At 44.4% G+C, this 22,007-nt stretch overlaps 1 protein-coding gene across 4 annotated transcripts in view; it reads left to right on the forward strand.

The window, feature by feature from the left end:
• PLEKHA2 (pleckstrin homology domain containing A2) overlaps positions 1 to 21,978 on the forward strand; it is a 91,410-nt gene extending 69,432 nt beyond the window's left edge. For all 4 annotated transcript variants that reach the window (XM_007962239.3, XM_007962238.3, XM_007962237.3 and 1 more), the window contains 6 exons: positions 660 to 806; positions 1,124 to 1,192; positions 1,787 to 1,857; positions 5,895 to 5,958; positions 16,989 to 17,066; positions 17,817 to 21,978. In XM_007962239.3, the coding sequence (XP_007960430.3) occupies positions 660 to 806; positions 1,124 to 1,192; positions 1,787 to 1,857; positions 5,895 to 5,958; positions 16,989 to 17,066; positions 17,817 to 18,179 (792 nt within the window). In that variant the 3' untranslated portion in view covers positions 18,180 to 21,978. The remainder of the gene's footprint in view (positions 1 to 659; positions 807 to 1,123; positions 1,193 to 1,786; positions 1,858 to 5,894; positions 5,959 to 16,988; positions 17,067 to 17,816) is intronic.
• The last annotated feature ends 29 nt before the right edge of the window (positions 21,979 to 22,007 follow it).

Consider the following 22,007-nt stretch of genomic DNA (forward strand, 5'->3'; position numbering starts at 1 on the left):
GTCACTCTGTCACCCAGGCTGAAGTGCAGATACACATGATCACGACTCACTGCAGCCTGCGCCTCCTAGGCTCATGCAATCCTCCTACCTCAGCCTTCCCAGGCTCAAGTGATCCTGCCACCTCATCTGGGGCTACAGGCATGAGCCACCGTGCCTGGCTAATGTTTTTTTATTTTTTGGTGGAGATGGGGTTTTGCCATGTTGTTATTTAATTTTTTTAGACAGGGTCTCACTCTGTTGCCCAGACTGAAGTGCAGTGGTGCAATCATGGCTCACTGCAGCGTCAGACTCCTGGGCTCAAGCCATCCCCCCACCTCTGCTTCCTGAGTAGCTGGGACTACACGCCTGGGTAATTCTTTTTTTTAATTTTTAAATTTTAAAATGAAAATTAAACAAAAATTTTAAAACAGTTTTTAATTTTTTTGCAGAGACTGGGTCTCACTGTGTTGCCCAGGCTGGTCTAGAACTCCTGGGCTCAAGCGATCCTCCTGCCTTGGCCTCCCAAAGTGTTGGGATCATAGGCGTGAGCCACTGTGCCCACCATTTATTTCTTCTTTGACTTAGGGCAAAGAGGCCAGAGATTCAGGCAGGGGGAGGTGGATGGGGCTATGGCTGCATAGAGGCAGGGAGGCGCTGATCCTGACACTGTTTCCTTGCAGAACGGTGGGGATGGGCAGGAAGGGAGTGAGCCTGGGTCCCACGCCATCCTTCGAAGGTCTCAGAGTTACATCCCCACGTCAGGCTGCCGTGCTTCCACCGGGCCTCCCCTCATTAAGAGTGGTTACTGCGTGAAGCAAGGGAATGTGGTGAGTGTCAGCACAGGGGCTAAACTGGGGTTCTGGTGACTCCTCAGAACCAGTGGCTGTAGACATAGCAGAGGTGAGAGGAGATTGACAGGAGGTGCCTCAGTCCTCCATGGAGCCTCCACCTTTGAGGGTTGACCATTGGCTGACCATTGGGGTCTGACCATTGGCCCCCGCCTGTCAGAGGTGTCAAGCCTGATATGAAGAATGTGGGGGCCGGATTTCCAGGGGGCTGGGTCTCTGGGAGCTTAGCATGAGAACACCCTCCACAATGCTGGGCACCTCTTGCTAATGTTCTGCCTTTTATTTTTTTATTACAGCGGAAGAGCTGGAAACGTCGCTTCTTTGCACTTGATGACTTTACCATCTGCTACTTCAAGTGTGAGCAGGTTTGTAGTAGCTTTGCTGCCCTTCTGAGAGGTCATGGAAACTAAGAGGTGCACAGATGCACACCTACAGGAGAGTGTGCATGAGTGGAGATGTGGGCACACAAAGACTTCAAAGGCACCTCTGTCTTATCTCCATCCATTCTGTGCACACATCTTTACAGTGACAGTAAAGTGTCCTCTCAGCAGTGAGTTGCTGTGTGGTCAGAATCACAGCTACACAGCATCTTCTTAGATTTGTTTTGTCTTTTTTCTTGTTTTTGGAGATAGGGTCTTTCTCTGTCACCTGTCGCCCAGGCTGGAGCACAGTGGTGGATTTTTTGTAGAGACAGGGTTTCACGATGTTGCCCAGGCTGGTCTTGAACTCCTGGCCTCAATCTGTCTTCCAGCCTTGGCCTTCCAAAGTCCTGGTAGTACAGGCACGAGCCACTCTGCCCAGTCAGATTTTTTTTTCTCTTGCTGATTATTTTGAGACCAGGTTATTTGTCAACCTGATTTTAGGCAGCCATCTCTGAGAAAGGGGTATTCGTCAGCTGATCTTGGTCATGATATGTCACAGACAGCCTCACTTACCTGTCTTTCTGTTCTTTCCACCAGGACCGAGAACCACTGCGCACTATATTTCTTAAGGATGTTCTCAAGACCCATGAATGTCTAGTCAAGTCTGGGTAATTGTGTCTGTTTTTTCTCTTCTGATCCAAACCTCCATTTGTCCTCTTAAATCTCCCTTTACCACCCTTCAGAGACTCTATGCAAGAGTCATGAGCTTCCAAGAGCCAGGCAGAGGAGCCTAACACACACCTTGTGACTGACTCACTGCATCCAAGCTAACACGGGGAGAAGACCACCCTGGGCACATTTGCCCTCTTCCCATACCTTACTCTGGCTCCTAAGCAGATAGGCCCATATAATAGTTTCTGGTGGGCAAAAAGAAAGCATATAGAAACAAAGAGTGGGGCTCCAGAGCTTCTCAGGTATTAGGATTAAGTGCTCAATTCCTAGCGGAACTCAGGCTAAGAGGAGAGACCAGGCCTCTAGGTCATTCACCTCAGTGCTTCTGGTCAGATCACTGTACCAGTGCCTCTTCCCTGACCTTCTTATGCCTTTTCTCCTCCTTTTGACCCTGATGTCCCATTAACACAGGTGATTCATAGCATCTCTGTGTTACTCCCACTGGGAAAGAAGAACAGGTATTTTAAAGGGATTCCTCTGTCCTCTAGGAAATAGTTACCTTCCAAGTGTTGTATTACATAGGATGAGTTTGGAACTTGGCAAGGGATCTCCCAGGTCCAACACCAAATACAGATGCCTATAGAGCTAATCTTTAGAGACCCCAAGGGTATTGGGGCATCCAGAAACCCTCTTTCTGGCCACCAATCTGCAGTCTTTAGAGACTGGGTGTTTGTGTCCCTCCGTCTCACGGCTTGTGCAAGCAGAACCCTCAGATATCATCAGGAAAGCTGTTCACAGCAGGCCGACTCTTCTCCCATGAAGGCACAAACAGTCTTGCATGAAAACAGCGTGCTGTGTGACCCAAGGAGGCAGAGACAGAAGCATTCTCCTAAGTCTTGCAAATGGCAGTTGCAGAGTACAGAGGTTCCCAGTGACTATTTATAATTCAGGAAAGTAGCTCTACATGGAAATTCCAGAAGTATGGCTCCAGAAGTAGGCAGAGGAAAGATTGGGCATGATGAGATCCTTGATTGTACCTGACCGTGGAGGGCCCTTGCAGATGTGAGACCACCTGGGCACACGGGGGAAGCTTAGAGAACCATAAGAAACTTAGGGTTAAATCCTAAGAGTGCCTTGAACTTTCCCTAATTCTCTGACTCTGCCAGAGTCACACTAAACTGAGTTAAAGCAGTCAGGGACTAGCAGGGAAGGAGGTCCTTGGGGCTCCACAGCTTCCATGCCTGTTAAACTGCTTGGCTTCCCTGGAACCCAGTCCAGGGGTTTAGGACATCTTGATAATCAATGAATATTTGTTCAGGTGAATTGAATTGAGTTGAAAGGCTCCATGTAGCCTGGTGCTGTTTTAAAAATATATATATATATCTTTTTAGGCCAGGCCTGGTGGCTCACAGCCACCATCCCAGCACTTTGGGAGGCCCAGGTGGGTGGACCATCTGAGGCTAGGAGATCGAGACAAGCCTGGCCAACATAGCAAAACCTCGTCTCTACTAAAAATACAAAAAGCCAGACAGTTGTGGTGGCGGACGCCTGTCATCCCGACTACTTGGGAAGCTGAGGCAGGAGAATCGCTTGAACCTGAGAGGCAGAGGTTGCAGTGAGCCGAGATCGTACCATTGCACTCCAGCCCGGGCAATAAGAGTGAAACTCTATCTCAAAAAAAAAATATATATATATATATATACACACACACACACACACACACACACACATATACACACATACACATACACATATTTTAAATTTTTTAAAATTTCAGTAGTTTTTGGGGAACAGGTGGTGTTTGGTTGCATGGAAAAGTTCTTCAGTGGTGATTTCTGAGATTGTGGTGCACCCGTCCACAGCAGTGTCCCCGGTGCCCAATGCGTAGTCTTTTATCCCTCGCCCCCTCCCACCCTTCCCACCCTGAGAAGTAGATGTGAAAGGAGTGGGGATTTCCCACCTGCTTTTCTTTCACCTCCTTGGTAGTTGTTTATGTAACTTTACTGGCTATTCATGAGTAGAATTTGAAAGGTTAAGACATTTTAGCCAGAAAGAAGCATTTTTTATTCAGAAACTCAGAAAGTAATCATAGTTGGTGAAATGTGCTTCAAGTGACTATTCTGTGACACACATGATGCCAGATGCCTTCTGTACTTTATAACTGACTGGTCTTTGTAGTGACCAGCCTGATCAAGGGGGTCCTCTCATTTATCTCTGTTTTATACTTGGGGTCACAAAGGCTCCCCAAGGTTTTCACAACATTTTCAAACATCTCTTCCCTACGTGTAGTCAGGATTCACTCAAGGTCTGTCTGGCCCCTGTCCTGTTGTTCTTGCTCATGGCTCTCTGGTCTCATGCACTCCTTTGCCCAGGTACCTGTGGCACTGGCCGAGCCCCTGCCATTTTCTTGCAGGCTTTCTCATTCATGAAGCCGACCCCACCTGTGATCAGTCCTTTCCAACTCTTGGCATGTCACACACAATCTAACATCTGATGCTACAGTTTTGCTTCCTTATGTTCTTTTTTTTTTTTTTTTTTTTTTTTTTTTGAGATAGAGTCTTGCTCTGTCCCCCAGGCTGGAGTGCAGTGGTGCAATCTCAGTTCACTGCAGCCTCTGCCTCCCAGGCTCTGGTGATCCTCCTCACCTCAGCCTCCTGAGTAGTTGGGACTATAGATGTGTGCCACCACACCCAACTCAGTTTTGTATTTTTTTTGTAGAGACAAGGTTCACCATGTTGCCCAGGCTGGCCTAGAACTCAAGTGATTTGCCCACGTTGGCTTCCCAAATGCTGGGATTACAGGCGTAAGCCACCACACCTGGCCCTTATGTTCTTTCATTGCGTAGGAATTAGATCTTTTACTCCTTATGTACTCCCCACAGTGGCTGGGGACATATGTGGCAGGCATTTAACAATGGGAAATAACTTGGGTTGCTTTGAGGTTTGTCACTGAGCATCAGCTACTCCCTGCCCTCTTCCTTGCAGAAGTCAGGATTTCTTTTCCAAAACCCACAAGTGTCCCCTGAAGGAGTGCTCTGAAGTCATCTCCTCTCCCCTTGCTTTCCTCCTCCTTAGCTCTTTGTCTCCTGGGCCCCACACAGTGAGGCAAGGAGCAGGAGCTGAGTGAAGTTGGTGGGGCTGCTGTGTGGATGGAGGAGACGGTTTAGGGAGTGGAGAGTTGGCTTCCTTAGGAGAGGCCAGTGGCAGTGGAGTAATTAAAAGCACAAGCTCACCGGGTTCTGTGGCTCGTGCCCGTAATCCCAGGACTTTGGGAAGCTGAGGCAGGCAGATTGCTTGAACTCAGGAGTTCAAGACCAGCCTGAGCAACATGGAAACACCATGTCTCTACGACAGACACAAAAATTAGCCAGGAGTGGTGGCATGTGCCTGTAGTCCCAGTGAGCCATGATTGCACCACTGTACTCCAGCCTGGGCAACAGAGTGAGACCCTGTCTCAAAAAAATAAATAAATAAAGCAGAGACTCTCGAGTCAGACCTGGGTTCCAAATCTCTGGTAACTTGGAGGAGTCATTTCAGCTCTGACTCTGTGGGTCTGGGTTTCCTCATCTGTAAAATGGGGGAAGTCTTAAGTGCCCCCCAGGGCTGTTGTGGAGATTAGATGAAATAATCTGCAAAAAAGCACCCGAAACGGTGCTTCCCACGAAGCACCTCATACACCTTAGAGGGAAGGAGGGAGGCAGGAAAGAAGGAAACTGTAGGAGATGGTGGTGGGGGGGTTGGATATTAGGCAGGAGGTTTTGGAGGGAAAGGAGCTTGTTAGAACTGCTGGTGGGAGAGGGGCCTGGGGAGGGTCCATCTGGATGGCAAAGCCTCCTGAGACCCTCTGGGAAATGAAGCTAGAGGCAACCCCTGGAGTGTTTTTCAAGGCAGGAGCTGAAGGAAGAATGGCTTGGAACCACCCCCCACCCATCTTCCTTTTTTATGGTAGAGGGCACTGGGGTCTTAACAGGACATATTGAGTCCTCTGTGTGTATGTCAGCACGCCATAACGTTCTTTCTCTTTCTCTGTCTAGTGATCTCCTAATGAGGGACAACCTGTTTGAAATAATAACAAGCTCCAGGACCTTCTACGTACAGGTAAAATGCTCCCTTCCAGAAGACTCCAGCGTTCCGTTTCTGTGAATGGTGCACTGATAGGCCCTGTCCTTTCCTTTGCTTTCTCTTTTCATTTGCTTGAAGTTTCTAGGCAGTAAATTTAGCCCCTGAGAGTCAATCTGAGTCCCATTTCATCCTAAACAGGATGTTTGCCAAAAGCTTCCCAACCATAAAATAATGAAAGCGGGTTGCGCCGCTCTACTGAGGAATGTGAGTGTGTACCAGTTGCTCTCAGCTGCTGGGCTCCAGCTAAGCAGAGAAAAGGAGAACTGGTCAGTGATTTCACTTCTCCTTTGGAGGGTATTTATAAGTCTCGTCTGTGTGTGGACATCACTGTGTGCGGAAGGACAAAAGCACAGAGGGCCCTGTGCAGGCACCAGGTGCAGAGCCAGCTGCACAGAGGAAGCCATTGTTCAGGCTCTGATGGTTCACTTATCAGGAGCTTCTCCCCTCCACCCACAGCTCTGGAGTTCTCCCAACTCCTTCTAAAGTCATAGGAACTAGAAAGGCAGATTTCCAAGCAGGGACTAACTAGACTTTCAGGGCCAAGTCCTAACCCAGCCTGCCTAGCAGTACACAGAGAGTGCCTTGATTCACAGCCTCATGGTGATGCTGGACTTTTAGTATTAAAACTGACATTTAAGGCTAGGCGTGGTGACTCAACACCTGGAATCCCAGCACTTTGGGAGCCCGAGGTGGGCGGATCACTTGAGGTCAGGAGTTTGAGACCAGCCTGGTCAACATGGTGAAACCCTGTCTTTACTAAAAATACAAAAAAAATAGCTGGACGTGGTGGCGTCTGTATTCCCATCTACTCAGGAGGCTGAGGCAGGAGAATTGCTTGAACCCGGCAGGCAGAGGTTGCAGTAAGCCGAGATCATACCACTGCACTCCAGCCTGGGTGACAGAGTGAGACTGTCTCAAAAAAAAAAAAAAAAAAAAAAAAAAATCAGAAATAAAACACTGACAAGTAAGCAGGTTGGTTTTAGGTGGGGTTTCCCATCTAAAGCTTTTCGAGCTCCCGCCGCCCTTTCTTCTCTGCTGCGAGTGTCGCTCCCTGTTACACAGTCTCCCTTCCCCGAGGGGCTGGTCCCCTTTCCCATTTCTTGGGCAGCAATTCCTGTCACGACTCCTTCCGCCCGAGCCCGGCAGGCGTTTGAGTAACTTAGTCCTCTCAGAGCTACATCCATTTGGACAAGCACATGCCATCCAGGAGGAGACAGCGGAGTGGGGGCCTGGGAGCGAACTGGAGCTGTGGAAAGGGCTGCCGTGGGCATCAGAGCGACTAATTCAGCACCACTGCCACTCAGGGACAAGGGTTAACCTGTAGGTGCACCACAAGTTTGTAGTTCTGACATTCAACAGATATTTGTAGAGCATCCTCAGAGGGCTGGGCATTTTTGTCTCAGACGGGGGATACCAGGTTAAACAGAACAGATCCTGAACCCGAGAGAGAGAGAGCTCGTCAAGACCATAGGCAGTTAAACTGTGGCATGGTGCAGGGGAGGGAGTGCTGGGGGAGATGGAGCACAAGGGAGTTTGCAGATAGGGAAACGATTCTGTATGACACTGACTTTACAGCACAAAGAGTTGATCTAATGTATGCAAATTGAGAAAAAATTTAGGAGGTCAAGTGACCCCAGCAGGAAATGCAGAATGTGACAGTAATCAAAATGTATTACAGGTCCTCCACAGGTAGGGGAATACACACACACACACACACACACACACACAAAAGGTGTGATAAGTACTTCTGCCATTAGCCTGAAATGTGAACCATGAGCAGGGCTCCTCACTCAGTCTTAGGCAGTCAGGGGAGGGTTCCTGAAGAAAGATACAGCTAAGCTCTGTCTGTTGGGGGGAAAAGTGGCCCAGGCAAAGGAAATAGCAGGTATTTTTTTAAAGCCTGGTAATAAAAGGAGCATAGGGCAAAAAGGAGGCTGGACAGTTAGGCACGGAGGACCCTATATGCCTTACTGAAGAGATTATATTTTATCTTTAGAATTAATGCCCTTAGAGGCCAGGCGCGGTGGCTCATGCCTGTAATCCCAGCACTTTGGGAGGTCGAGGCGGGCAGATCATGAGGTCAACAGATCGAGACCATCCTGGCCAACATGGTGAAACCCCTTCTCTATTAAAAATATAAAAATTAGCTGGGCGTGGTGGCGGGTGCCTATATTCCCAGCTACTCGGGAGGCTGAGGCAGGAGAATCGCTTGAACCCGGGAGGCGGAGGTTGCAGTGAGCCGAGATCACACCATTGCACTCCAGCCTGGGCGACACAGTGAGACGCCATCTTAAAAAAAAAGAATTAATGCCCTTAGAGGTTAAACAGAGGGCGTGATCTGATCTGCCTTGCCTTTAAAAATATCGCTTGGGCAAGTTATTTAACTTCCAGAGCCTCTTTTCCTCATCTGTGAAATGGAGATGATGATCTTCAACCCCAGCCCTTTTAATGACACACTGTCAAGGATTGCCTGGCCCTGTGCAGTGTGGGGGACAGAGGAAAAAAGGCTAAGATAGGATGAGAGAGAACAGTTTGAAGGCTGTTGTTAATAATTTAGTGAGGGATAAAGGAAGCCTGAATGAGGGTAGATGGAGAAAAGTGGAAAATTTGAGAGATGGTAAAAAGGTCTATTTTCCAGGACTTGAGAGTCGGTTGGATGAAGGGAGAGAGGACAGGTGAGGAGAATGCCCAGATGTTTGGCCCGAGCCTCAGAGTGGCTCATGGCACCAGTCATTGTGACAGGAGCATGGGAGGAAACACAAGGTTAGCATGGGTGGTTCAGAGTTTACAGTGCCTGCTGAACATCCAAGGGGACGTGTTATGAAGACCATTGTGGACACACACTGCTTGGCATGTTGCTGACACTAAATAAATATTTGTTAAGTGAATGATTGTGCTGGTTGAGTTCAGGAGAGAGCTTTGGACTGAAGACAGCAATTTGGGGAACACGAAACCCAACCAAAAAATGTTTCAAAGATAATCTACATGAGTGTACGCACAGTTACCAGAAGATTCTAATCACCCCATTTTCCATTGCCTTCTGCTTCCCACATTTCTGGAATAAGCGAACACTAGTGTCACACAGAATAAATAAACGAGAGGGAGGACAAATCTGTTCATAGCACCTAACTCAAAAACAATGGAAAGAGAAGATTATAGATTAAAAATCATTTTAAATATTTATCAATTCATTAAAAATAGCAACTATAAAACTGGGCACCATGGGATGCGCCTGTAGTCCCGGCTACACGGGAGGCTGAGGCAGGAGGATCATTTGAGCCCCGGAGTTTGACGGTGCAGTGAGCTATGATCTCGCCACTGCACTCTGGCCTGGGTGACAGATCAAGACCTTTCAAAGACCCTGTCTCAAAAAAAAAAAAAAAAAAAAAAAAAAGGCAATCGTAAACTCATTATAAGTTCACAAAACAAGATTTTGTGAAAAAATGTATTTCTAAAAAATAGCAAGAATAGTATTGTTTTTACAGTTTTGCACATCTATCTTTAATGGCTGGCATAATAGAAGACAACAGGATTCTCCTATCTGCTTCTGCATTCTATCTGTGGCCATATGTTGTTTTGATTGCAGAATATGGAGAAAATCTGGCCTCACACAGATGTGTATTTGGAAAAAAGGAATATTTTAATAGCCTTTTTAGGTAATTGTGGATATTCTTTGATTCTATACCAAAACTTGACAAATGTTAATTTCTTAATGTTTAGGTGCAATGTAGAATCTGAAGCCATATCAAGAAAGTTTTATACTTACATTAAAATCCGTTGGTCAGTTTTGCACTTTGAATAGATACTTTTTATCCATGCATGGTTTTTAACAGCATGTACTGGTCATTTGGAAAATAATGGTCTCACTGAGGTATGCAGATATTCAAAATGTTGACACGTTTTATTATGTACTATCCAAAATCACATCATTAAGATATCACCACTAATACCATTAACAGTCTTTGAGTGTAGAAAAGTATTAAGCTCATGGAGATAGCTGGAAGTTTTTTTGAAATTCTAGTTTTTGCTTTGAAAGCTCAAAACTTACTCATTTTGGGGATAAAAATCTACCAAATACCTAACTCTGAATAAGTTTAACTGACAGTTTGTATGTCAGTCATTTGTTTTAAGTAAGAATTGTGTTTTAGGCCTGGCACGGTGGCTCATGCCTGTAATCCTGGGACTTTGGGAGGCCAAGGCGGGCAGATCACCCGAGGTTAGGAGTTTGAAATCAGCCTGACCAACATAGTGAAACCCTGTCTCTACTAAAAATACAAAAATTAGCTGGGTGTGGTGGTGCACACCTGTAATCCCAGCTGCTCGGTAGGCTGAGGCAGGAGAATCACTTGAACCCAGGAGGCGGAGGTTTCAGTGAGCCGAGATCATACCACTGCACTCCAGCCTGGGAAACAGAGTGAGACTCTGTCTCAAAAAATAAAATAAATAAATAAATAAATAAAGATTGTGTTTTACACAACAGGTGAAAGAACATTACTACTGGTAGAGTTTGGTCCTAAGGTGCTGGCAGCTTTACCCACCATGCCAAAGTGTCCTTCTGACCTGCTCCCCAAGGTTATGCTCAGTAAATCTGCCAGAAAGAACCGTTCATCTTGAGTATTTAAGAGAGCTAGACCAAAGAGCAGGCAGATCGTGGTGGAGAAGACTCCCTAGACAGAAGAGAAAGACTTGGGTTAGATTCTTTTTTTTTTTAAATTTTAATTTTTATTATTATACTTTAAGTTCTAGGGTACATGTGCATAACGTGCGGGTTTGTTACATATGTATACTTGTGCCATGTTGGCATGCTGCACGACTTGGGTTAGATTCTAACCACTTAGGTATTGGTCGTTTAACTGTTTAACTCAGATGTCACATTTATGTATAATTTGTACCCTGTGATTTCTCACACTGTACTAGTCTTTTCTGTTAACAAAAAGCTACCATTTTTTGGGCACCTAGATGTCCCAGGCATAGTGCTAAGCAACTTACAGGTAGTATAAGTTAAAGTTTATCACTTTAGTGTAAGTACTGTAGTAGTATAAGTACTATAAATAGTGTAATTTTATCACTTAAATCTCAGCCGTCTCTGAAATTATCTCCAGTTTACACACAGGAAAATGAAGGCTTTGAGGTAAATTATTTGTGCAAGATCATAATAAATCCAATGAATTATGGAACCAACTAGGAAGCACCAGGTGCTGGAGCAAGACTTGCCAACTTGGGTTGTTTACGAGCAGCCTGGTCCAGGCCTGGAGCAGTGGCTCGCACCTCTAATCCCAGCACTTTGGGAGGCTAAAATGGAAGGATTGTTAGAGCCCAGGAGTTCGACACCAGCCTGGGCAACCCAGTGAGACCCCCGTCTCCAAAAACAAACAAAAGTAAACCAAAAGAAAAGACAAAAATAAGAGCAGCCTGGTTCAGAACCCATGATGTAGCGGGTGTGATCACAGACAACCAGGAAAGTCTGACTCTATTGGGAAAGACCAACTTGGGGTAACTGGGTGTCTTGGCAAATGGATCATGGTGACCAAAAATCCAAGATCTGGAAGTAACCAGGTGTCTAAGCAGGTAGAAAGGCCAGCGATTTCAGCAAGCTTGTCAGCAGGTAAACAGTTCTCAGTTCTGGGCAAAAGTTCAAAATCACATTTCAATTCTTGAGATACTAGGCAAGCAGAGGTCACCATTTCCCCATTTCCCATTCATAGAAGGTCAAGGGAATTAGGCAGTTTATCAAGAGGGAAATTAATTATTCAAAATGAGAAATGTGGTGCAAACTGGGCTTAGCTTGGCATAAGCCCCATTGTTAGAACTAGGGTGCTATGTCAGGACAAGGGTAGCAATATGTGGACTCAAGTGAGTTGCAGAGTGTTGCATTAGAGCTCTTTGGATACTACTGTTTAATTTAGACTACAGGGTGAATGATGTCACCTAGAACTATGTAGTGTGCAATCTACACAACCATATGCGGCAGGGCTGTGTCAGAGATAGGATTAATTCTTGGGAAAGGAGGGCTGCAGAGGTGGAGAATAGAATGAAGGAGGAGTTGCCTAAAAATTTTGGATAGCAGCAATGGCAGTAACCAGAGGTAGATATGGAAGCCTTTATGGCCTCTAGAATTCATTGCTTCAAACCATTGTATCTATTATAGTGCTGGGTTTATGTTAGATAGTCAATAGAATCTCACTGAACTGCGATAAAACTGCAGGCTGCAACGACTCATTTTAATACCCTCTGTCCCACTCATCTCAAAAACTGCCCTCAAGGACAGAAACCCTACTTTTTCTTTTGAACCAAGCTCCAGAAACAGGTGCACACACATAAGCACACCAGGAAGAGATGAAGCTATGACCTTGGCGCTTCCTTTTTTGTTTTACTGAGTTTAAAGCATGTTTTTAGTCTCATGGTAATTCATCATGGGTGGGTAGACTTCAGCTATGGTTTTTTTTTTTTTAAACCTCTGGTTCATGAAGCTACTTTGTGATGTGGTTTTAAGATTTTGATAAAAGCTAAGCACAGGCTTTCCATAAAAATAGATATGTACATAACCATAATTTTTGCATACAATTTTGAAGTTTCGTTGAGTTTTTGTTTCTCATGAATCCCAGTTCTTGAAACTACTAGGAGAGATTTATAGGCCAGGCCTGGCGGCTCATGCCTGTAATCCCAGCACTTTGGGAGGCTGAGGCAGGAGGATGGCTTGAGGCCAGGATACGCTGCTCCAAAAAAAATTAAAAAATAAAAAAAAAGGTTGTAATTATCTCAATAAAATAATATTGTTTCTTCTCATATGGAATTAATTGCAATATCTGATTTTCTTTTTGAGCAGTATTTTAAAATAACATTTATTAGGGGGTAGCGTTTATCTTCATGGCTGAGTTACTATCTAGGTTATCTGACCAAAAAATGTTCTTAAGAAGGAATTAGAGAATTAGGGAAGAAATATAACTAGTAAACAATTTCCATCTTCACTAATTACTAAATGTTTTAAGAAAGAGATTTAATTATTTTACCTATCATATTGATAAGATTTAAAAAATTATAATATTTAATTCTAGCAAGGGGGCATGTAACAAAAATGTTGGCAAATGAAATATATATTATTGGCCAGAAATCCCTCTGGCCAGATGTAACAAGAGATTTAAAAGGGTGTGAATTCTTTAATTTAGTAATTGCCTTGGGAGCTGAGGATTCCTAAATATTCCTAAATATGGAAAAAGCTTTATCCCCAAAGATGTGAGTAGCAGCATTATTTATATAAGAGGAGAATAGGGAATATTCAAAATATATTTTAGAGCAGGGATCCCCACCCCCTGGGCTGTGGACTGGTACTGGTCCATGGCCTGTTAGGAACCTGACCGCACAGCAGGAGGCAAGCAGTAGGAGAGCAAACATTATCGCCTGAGTTCCGCCTCCTGTCGGATCAGCAGCGGCATTAAATTCTCATAGGACTGTGAACCCTCTTGTGAATTGTGCATGTGAGGGATCTAGGTTGTGCACTTCCTATGAGAATATAATGCCTGATGATCTGAGGTGGAACAGTTTCATCCCGAAACCACCCGTCATCCCACTCCCCATTCATGGAAAAATTGTCTTTCACAAAACCGATCCCTATGCTGAAAAGGTTGAGGACCACTGTTTTAGAGGACTAGGTGAGTGAACCATAGTATATCTACTTGGATCCCCTGAAAATGTTTACAAAGATGCCTGATAACATGGAAAAATCCTTCTATTATTAACTGAAAAAAAAAAATCAAGATATAATGTATCTTTGTATTTTGGAAAACAAAGAAAAATGAATAGCAAAAAGACTGGATTTGCTCTCAGTTGTTATTTTAGAATTTTGTGAGGTTTTAAAGCGATTTTAATTTTTTTCTTATTTCCTTTTTTTTTTGGCAAAGTTTAGGGAGAAGAGGTCTTGCTCTGTTGCCCATGCTGGTCTCGAACTCCTGGACTTAAGCCATCTTCCCACATTCTAAATGTTAGCCTTCTAAAGTTGTGGGATTACAGGCTTGAACCACAGCATCCAGCCGATTTCAGTTTTTTATTTTTGTACATTTATTTTCTATGTTGTCTTTAATGAGTCCTTATTACTTGCAAAAAGGAAAACGGGGAAAAAATAACAAATTGTGTTAGGTAGTCATCCAAGAATAATAGTTGGTATTTTGATTCTTGCACTTGAGTGCCCATCTGAATCAAGATATTCCTAGTTTTCTGTGATTCTGTGATTTCTTGCTAAGCAGAGGCTGGGTGAAGACACCTGGGCTTGCTGTGCGACAGGTCCTGGAGAAGGAGTTTGTGGGGAGGCAGTACTTCAAAGTGCAGTCAGGCAGGTGGCCTGTGGCCTGTGGGGGCAGCATTTGACATGGTGGGGAGCATTTCACTAGACTGCTGGAAAGATCATGGAGATAGCTTAACACTCCTGGAAACTGATTATCAGATTGTCATCTGGGGATGTTCCTGACTGTTTAATGAAAATGTCAGATCTCCTATGTGACACAGGAGACTTTTTCTCCCTCAGTTCATATGCCTCCTACCAAATCATCTTTTGTTTCCCTAGGAGGAAAATCTCTAATAAATGCTTTTCTCCTAATGGACGGTCACGTCCATCTCATTCAAATTCAAAATAACCTTTTTTTTCACCTCCAAATACATGATCTTATTCGATCTGGATGATTTGATCTTTGAGGTAGGAATTATCTGCAGTTTGAGGATGAGGAAACCGAGAAAAGATCTTATGGAGAGGACAATGCGCTTATCTGTAAATGGTGGTTTTTAAGGCTTCATTTGTTTCTCTCATATCATATAATAACAATGAAAACAACAATAGTATCTGCTACTTACAGAGCCCATTCTATGCGTCCGGCCCTATTTCAACAGCTTTTCCTAATTGAGGTCATTTAATTCCCTCAATAATTAAGCTTGTGGAACAGGCCAGCCCTGATATTTGTAATGAACCTTCTGGAAGCTTCTTGGAGTCCTTATCGTGGTGATCTTTTTGGACCAAGGATGGGTTTGTCTTTTTCTTGGGAAACCACCAGATTGTCAAGTAACTGGAAGAAGTCAAGTGGGGAGGCAGTGCTAGTAAGTTTGCAGGTAGAGCACACATTAGAGAGGTGTTCGCTTTGGGCACTTGTCACTATACCCTTTTTGCCCTCATATCACTATACCCTTTTTGCCCTTGTGCACCAGGACATGAACGGTTTCCCTTGTAGGTGTCTCCTGCACACATCTAACAAAGGAGGGTTTGTTTTGGGATGACAGGACAGGATAGGGATGCAGGTTTGAGAATTTTTGTTTTACTGGTCATGTCTTTTCCTGATAGAATGCAAAGAGAAGGAGTCACTTTGGGGATGGGGAGGATGAAGGGGGATGTGGAGACCTTTGGGGGCTATTGTGTGGTGGTGGCACAGACATCTGCACGTGCACACCAATGCACGAGTGTGTATTTTGGTGGGACTGTTAGGGGATGATGCTGGAGACAGAGGAAGGCTAACAGGCATATTTCTGGAGATTCCACCTGGTCGCATCTCTGTGTCTGGCACCTGATGCAGTGCGTAACACGGGGTGGGGTCCTCAGCCAGCGTTTGCTCTGTTCACTTGAACTCAACCCCTATAAAGCTGGAGGGCACGGACAGGCTCCACCTGCAGTAGCGAGGCCGCTGGCGTTTCCTCCCTTTTTTCATAGAGCCGCTGCTGCCCCCTTCTGGGGTTTACAGGTTGTTTCTGGGAGGAAATACTTAAGTTTAACGGCTTCATCCTTCACATATTGTAAAGCTTGGTGCTAGTGGGATTGCTGAGCTGAATGGTAGTTCTATTTTTAGTTCTTTGAGAAATCTCTCCTTTCCATAAAGGTTGCACTAATTTACATGCCTATCAGCAGTGTATAAGCGGTCCTTTTCCCCACATCCTTGCCAGAATCTATTTTTTGTCTTAATAATAGCTATTCTGACTGGTATGAGATGATATCTCATCATGATTTTAATTTGCATTTCTCCAATGATTAGGGATATTGAACATTTTTTCAGATGCTTTTTGGCCACTTGTATGTCTTGTTTTGAAAACTATTCATGTCCTTTGCTCACTTTTTTTTTTCTTTTGAGACAGAGTCTTGCTCTGTCGCCCAGACTGGAGTGCAGTGGCGTGATCTCAGCTCACTGCAACCTCCGCCTCCCGCATTCAAGCAATTCTCCTGCCTCAGCCTCCTGAATAGCTGGGACTATAGGTGCCCGTCACCGCTCCCGGCTAATTTTTTGTCATTTATTAGAGACGGAGTTTCACTGTGTTGCCTAGGCTGATTGCGAACTCCTGAGCTTAGGTAGTCTGCCCTCCTCGGCCTCCCAAGTGCTGGGATTACAGGCATGAACCACCGCGCTTGGCCTCCACTTCTTAATGGGATGATTTATGGTTTTGTTGTTGTTGTTGAGTTGTTTGAGTTCCTTGTAAATTTCAAAACAGACCCAGTAGCTTATATTCTGCGAAAAGCCCCATTTCTGAAGGCAATACGTATCTTGGAGGATTTACAGTAGGATTTGGCTTTAATAGGGCTGGAATTGAAAGTGGGATTATTCTGTTCTGATAGAGTAGAAAGGCAACTATGTTGAGAGTGAGGAGAACTCGACTCTCTATCAGCCATAAACCTTGGGCTTTGGCTTTCTGGGCCTCATTTTCCTTTTTTGTAAAACTAGGAGGCTAGTCTGGATCATTTGTTTTCCGGAGGGAGTGACGGACTTTAGCAGGGGAATGGGGTCTTAAACTTTCCCCTTCCCCACAGCCTGTACCCCATTTCAGAGCAGCTCCACTTTGAGCAGTTTTATTTATTGGGTGTCAAATAAGATATTACAGGGAAAACATGTCCTTAAAAGTCTGAAAGCTACTGGACTAGATGATTTCTGAGATGCTTTCCACCCCTATGGTGTAATTTTATAAACTTAATATTGAGTCGGAGACTTGGAAGCTGAAATCATAGTGCCCAAAATTTCTTGGTAAGAGCCATGGATGTTTTGCAGGCGGACAGTCCAGAAGACATGCACAGCTGGATTAAGGAGATTGGGGCAGCTGTCCAGGCCCTCAAGTGCCACCCCAGAGTAAGTCACTTCCTTTCTGTTGCACAGTGTCAACTCAGAGATGAACTCCCCTCGGGCAGGCATGTTTTATTTGGTGATGTAGGCAAGCATCCCTATCCCGAGATGCAGCTGAAGCCTCAGGCTGTCTTGCTTGTGTTTCTCATTCTACTAATTTGGGTACACATTTTTATTTTTCTCTTTTTGGTTGTGGGAGGAGATGAGGTAGGGTTGGGTAGAGAAATGGAATTTCTTTTTTTTTTTTTTTTTGAGACGGAGTCTCACTCTGTCGCCCAGACTGGAGTGCAGTGGCACGATCTCAGCTTACTGCAACCTCTGCCTCCCGGGTTCAAGCAATTCTCCTGCCTCAGCCTCCCAAGTAGCTGGGATTACAGGTGCATGCCACCACGCCCGGCTAATTTTTTTGTGTTTTTAGTAGAAATAGGGTTTCACCATGTTGGCCAGGCTGGTCTCAAACTCCTGACCTCAGGTGATCCGTCCGCCTCAGGCTCCCAAAGTGCTGGGATTTCAGGTATAAGCCACCACGCCCGGCCGAGAAATAGAATTTCTGATATGTCCTGCAAGTCTCACTGCCAGGCTGACCTTGACATATCTGGAGTGAATCCCGTTGACCGTTTTTCATTTTTGTAGGCAAGCGTCCCTGGACCTACGAGGTGGTAATCCTGGTTGGGTACTCTTCCTGGGACTCTGTGATAAACATTGTCTGAAAAGCCCTAACTTTGTTGTGTCTTTTTCTTCCTTTTAATTTTATAGGAAACGTCCTTTTCTAGATCCATTTCTTTGACCCGACCTGGAATTTCCAGCCTTTCAAGTGGGCCCAACTCTATCCTGTGCAGGGGGCGGCCACCTTTGGAGGAAAAGAAGGCCCTCTGCAAAGCGCCCTCTGTAGCCTCCTCCTGGCAGCCCTGGACACCTGTCCCCCAGACTGGGGAGAAGCTGCTTCCAGCTGGAGAGACTTCAGAGGACTCTTTGTTCACGCCTCGTCCTGGGGAGGGCAGCACTGCTGGGGTGCTGCCCAGCTCCAGGATAAGGCACAGATCGGAGCCCCAGCACCCCAAGGAGAAGCCATTTATGTTCAACCTTGATGATGAAAACATACGGACCTCTGATGTGTGATGGAGCACAGTGCCGTGGGAGGGAGGGAGGGAAGACTTGAGAGAAGGAGACTGTGACTCAGTTTCTCTACCTTATTGGAGGGTAGTCAGAGGCCTTTATGTCACTCATATTCCTGTGGATGTTCTTTGGGAGGGAGGGGCCCATCCAGCTGACTGTGTGTGTGTGTATGTGTGTGTGTGTGTGTGTGTGCGTGATATCAGTGCAGTGTATTTAATTTGGGGAAGTCACTAGGTTAGACCTGTAGGCATACTCCGTGGAGAGGAAGCTACCTATTCTATTCTAACTATTCCGAGGTCTTCCTGGAGAGGGATTATTTTAGCAGTTCCTCTCCAGAGGGGGCTGGAAGTCCAGTTTCACCACTGACCAAGTTTTCTTTCCTTGTCCTTGTTTTAGTTTTTTCATTTTGTTTTCAGTCCAGGTGCCTCGCAGCTCTTTTGGAATGGGCCGGCGTTAGTCTAATCTTAAGCGCTGTGTGTTTTGTACCCTTGCAAACTTGCTTTCTCTTTCTTCTTGCTGTTGCCCTTTGAATGAAGCCTTGTGTGCTTGCATGATCAGACCCTGTAATACGATGAGTTTCCATGTACTTAACATGAAGAGATACAAAAAGAATCCAGAGAGAGAGAGAGATTTTTAATGAAAGAAGCTTGGCATAGAAACATTGATTTAGAGGTTATGAGTTGCTGGCCAGAGATTCCTCAGATAAAAGAGCCTAGAAAATTGATTGTTGGGTGGGTGTGGTGGGTCACGCCTGTAATCCCAGCACTTTTGGGAGGCTGAGGTAGGTGGATCACCTGAGGTCAGGAGTTCGAGATCAGCCTGGTCAACATGCTGAAACCTTGCCCCTCCTAAAAAATATGCAAAATTAGCCAGGCATGGTGGTGCAGGCCTGTAATCCCACCTATTCAGGAGGCTGAGGCAGGAGATTCACTTGAACCTGGGAGGTGGAGGTTGCAGTAAGCCAATATTACGCCATTGCACTCCAGCCTCGGCAACAAGAGTGAAACTCCATCTCAAAAAATAAAAGAAAATTGAGTGTCCCACCCAAATTTTAGGGCGTACCTCCTTCCATTTGACAAAAAGATACTATTTCCAGTGTCCCTGGGAGAATTCTTCCATCCAATTTATATGGTGAATTGCTGCCAGCATTCAAAGGAAGAGAAAACTTAGCTTATTTCTGTTGGTAACTTTTATCAGCTAGATCAGTCAATTGTATTTTTAAGTTAAAAATTAGTGACTAGAGGAAGAGACTAAGAGAACTATTTTTACCTGAGTAAATGCTCTCCTCTTCATGTGTCCAAATCTAATGCAGAGGTGAAAACACTTGATGAGAAAATCCTTAGTGGCTTGAGGGGAATCATGTTTCTTTCAGGACATGTTGTTTCCCTGAAGTCTGTGTCACACTGAGAACTTTCTCTGACTGCACTGCTTTGGAGCTATTCATTTAAATTGAGTTTGGCCTAGTTGTCCTGCTATAAAACAGGAAATCCACACTGTTCCCTCTTTCTCTCCCTTCCATCCCTTCCTCTGCCTTTCCTGTACATGCTGGTGTGCTTTTGCCCTCAGAAATTCTTGGTTTGGGAGTTATTTATGAGTGATTACGACATACTTGGAGCAGCATGATTTCAAGAAGCCATTCCAAATTCTTATAGCTCCTTAGCTCTGGTTTTACTCTCATATGTTCCCGAAGAAGATTCTTTGGCTATTCAAAGAAAGCACAAAATATGTGATGTGGATCTAATGAAAATGGGAACTTGTGAGATCTCTTTAAATATTCCCTGACTCACGGAAAAGATGTCCTCTTTTGGTGTTTACATTGTGAAAATCTACCCATTTATCTCTGTCTCTCTTTTCTTTTAAATAAATTATCTGATAGATTACTATTGCTAAATTAATTGGCCATTATAATAAGCTGATTTCTTATTCAGCAAGATCTCTTGAGAATGTGTTACATTAAACATATTTAGAATCCATATAGTATTATCCTGATAAAGGGAAACGAGGACACTAAGATTGTCAAATGGAAATCTTCTTGTCAATTGGCAGACACCTGGGAATTCCACGTTAGGGCATTGCTTGTTTTTAATTTTTAAAAGACAGGGTCTCACTCTCTTACCCAGGCTAGAGTGCAGTGGTGTGATCATAGTTCATCATAACTTTGAACCCCTGGGCTTAAGCAATCCCCCCATGTTAGCTTCCCAAGTAGCTAGGACTACAGGGTTGTGCTACCACACCTGGCTAATTTTTAATTTTTTTTATATGTACAGGGCCTGGCTATGTTGCCCAGGCTGGTCTCAAACTCCTGGGCTCAAGTGATCCTCCTGTCTCGGCCTCCTAAAGTGCTCGGATTACAGGTGTGAGCCACTGCACCTGGCCAGAACATTGTTAATGTAGTTCAATATGAGATAAATTATTATCTTCAGTGAAACAAGCTCTGAAACCATTCTCATTCCTAAATTGTATTTCAAACTTCCTATTTTGTTGATATTTCTTAACTTCTGGCCAATTTTAAACCATAATATTTTAATGTGAACCAAAGATGGTATGTATTTGACCAAAGCAGTTAGTTTTAAATGTATAAAATTGAACCAAATGGAAAAAATAGGGTGGGGATGCAGTATAGATTGGTGACTAAGTGCACAGGCTCTGGAGTAAATCTGAGTTTTTTGTTAAAGGAACTAAAAAATGTACTGCATTTTCTTTGTGGAATAAAAGCCTTGCCTGAGTTGTGCTGTTTTCATAAGGCTTTTGAAGTGGTCTTGACCTACTGTGTGTAACAGTATTTCAGGTGGTCTTCCCTGTGGCAGAATAATGCCATCCATTATTCTTTAATTCTTATTTTTAGAAACAGTGTTTCACTCTGTCATCCAGGCTGGAGTGCAGTGGCCTGATCATGGCTCACTGCAGCCTGGACCTCCTGGGCTCAAGTGATCCTCCTGCCTCACAGCCTCCCAAAGAACTCAGATTATAGGTGTGAGCCACCACACCTGGCCACCATCCACTACTTTTGAAAGCTTCAAGACTTGCTTACTCAATGTCAGCTGATGGTTGATAAAAATAATTTGGCCTTTAGTGTTAAGTGAGACATCATAAAGGTATTGAGCCATGCATTATGGAGATCGGTGTCAGGTCAGAATATTGGAGTTATACATCTATTTCTGAGTGGAGTACTCAGCTCCCACGAGAAAGAAAGTAGTTTTAAGGTACAGCTTCTTAGTCTACTTGAAGCAAAAGTTTTTTTCTTTTCTATTTCTGAGTATAAATATACTCTTATATGGGCTAAAAGGACCCCATGAATAAATAGCAGGTTCAGTAGTTGAGGGGTAGAATTTAGTAGGTTTGTTTTCAGCGTAAATCAGATAACATATGTGGAGGTCACAGCATTTTGGAAATTGAGTGTCCCCAAGTGAGCTTTGTTTATAAACTTTAGACATGTTGGAAGTGGACAGGTTTGTTAAATCTTTTCTGCCAGCATCGTTTTCTTCCTTTGTTCCTTTTCCCTCTCTGTGTTATTGCCTGCGGCAGCCAGTCCTTCATACTAGATAGAGTTCAGATAAAGTAATGTTTGGCAAAAACATACTGTTTGACCTCCTCCCCCTCTGCTTATGAAGGGGTAGCATGATTCTGTGTTTTAAAGCAGTGATGTTTCAGCTGTGAAATGCACTGGCAGTAAGCACTAGGCTGAGTGCATGGAAACTGTTACGCTTCTCATTTTATGTGATCTCCTAATTGGTATGTAGCAAAACTTTTCTAAAACTGTTTTGTGGCTTGTTTTGTAATAAAACCATGTGAAATACTGAAATATGGCCATGTGTTTTTCTAATACTGACC

The sequence above is a fragment of the Chlorocebus sabaeus genome, chromosome 8, assembly GCF_047675955.1.
Source record: "Chlorocebus sabaeus isolate Y175 chromosome 8, mChlSab1.0.hap1, whole genome shotgun sequence".
Classification (NCBI taxonomy): Eukaryota; Metazoa; Chordata; class Mammalia; order Primates; family Cercopithecidae; genus Chlorocebus; species Chlorocebus sabaeus.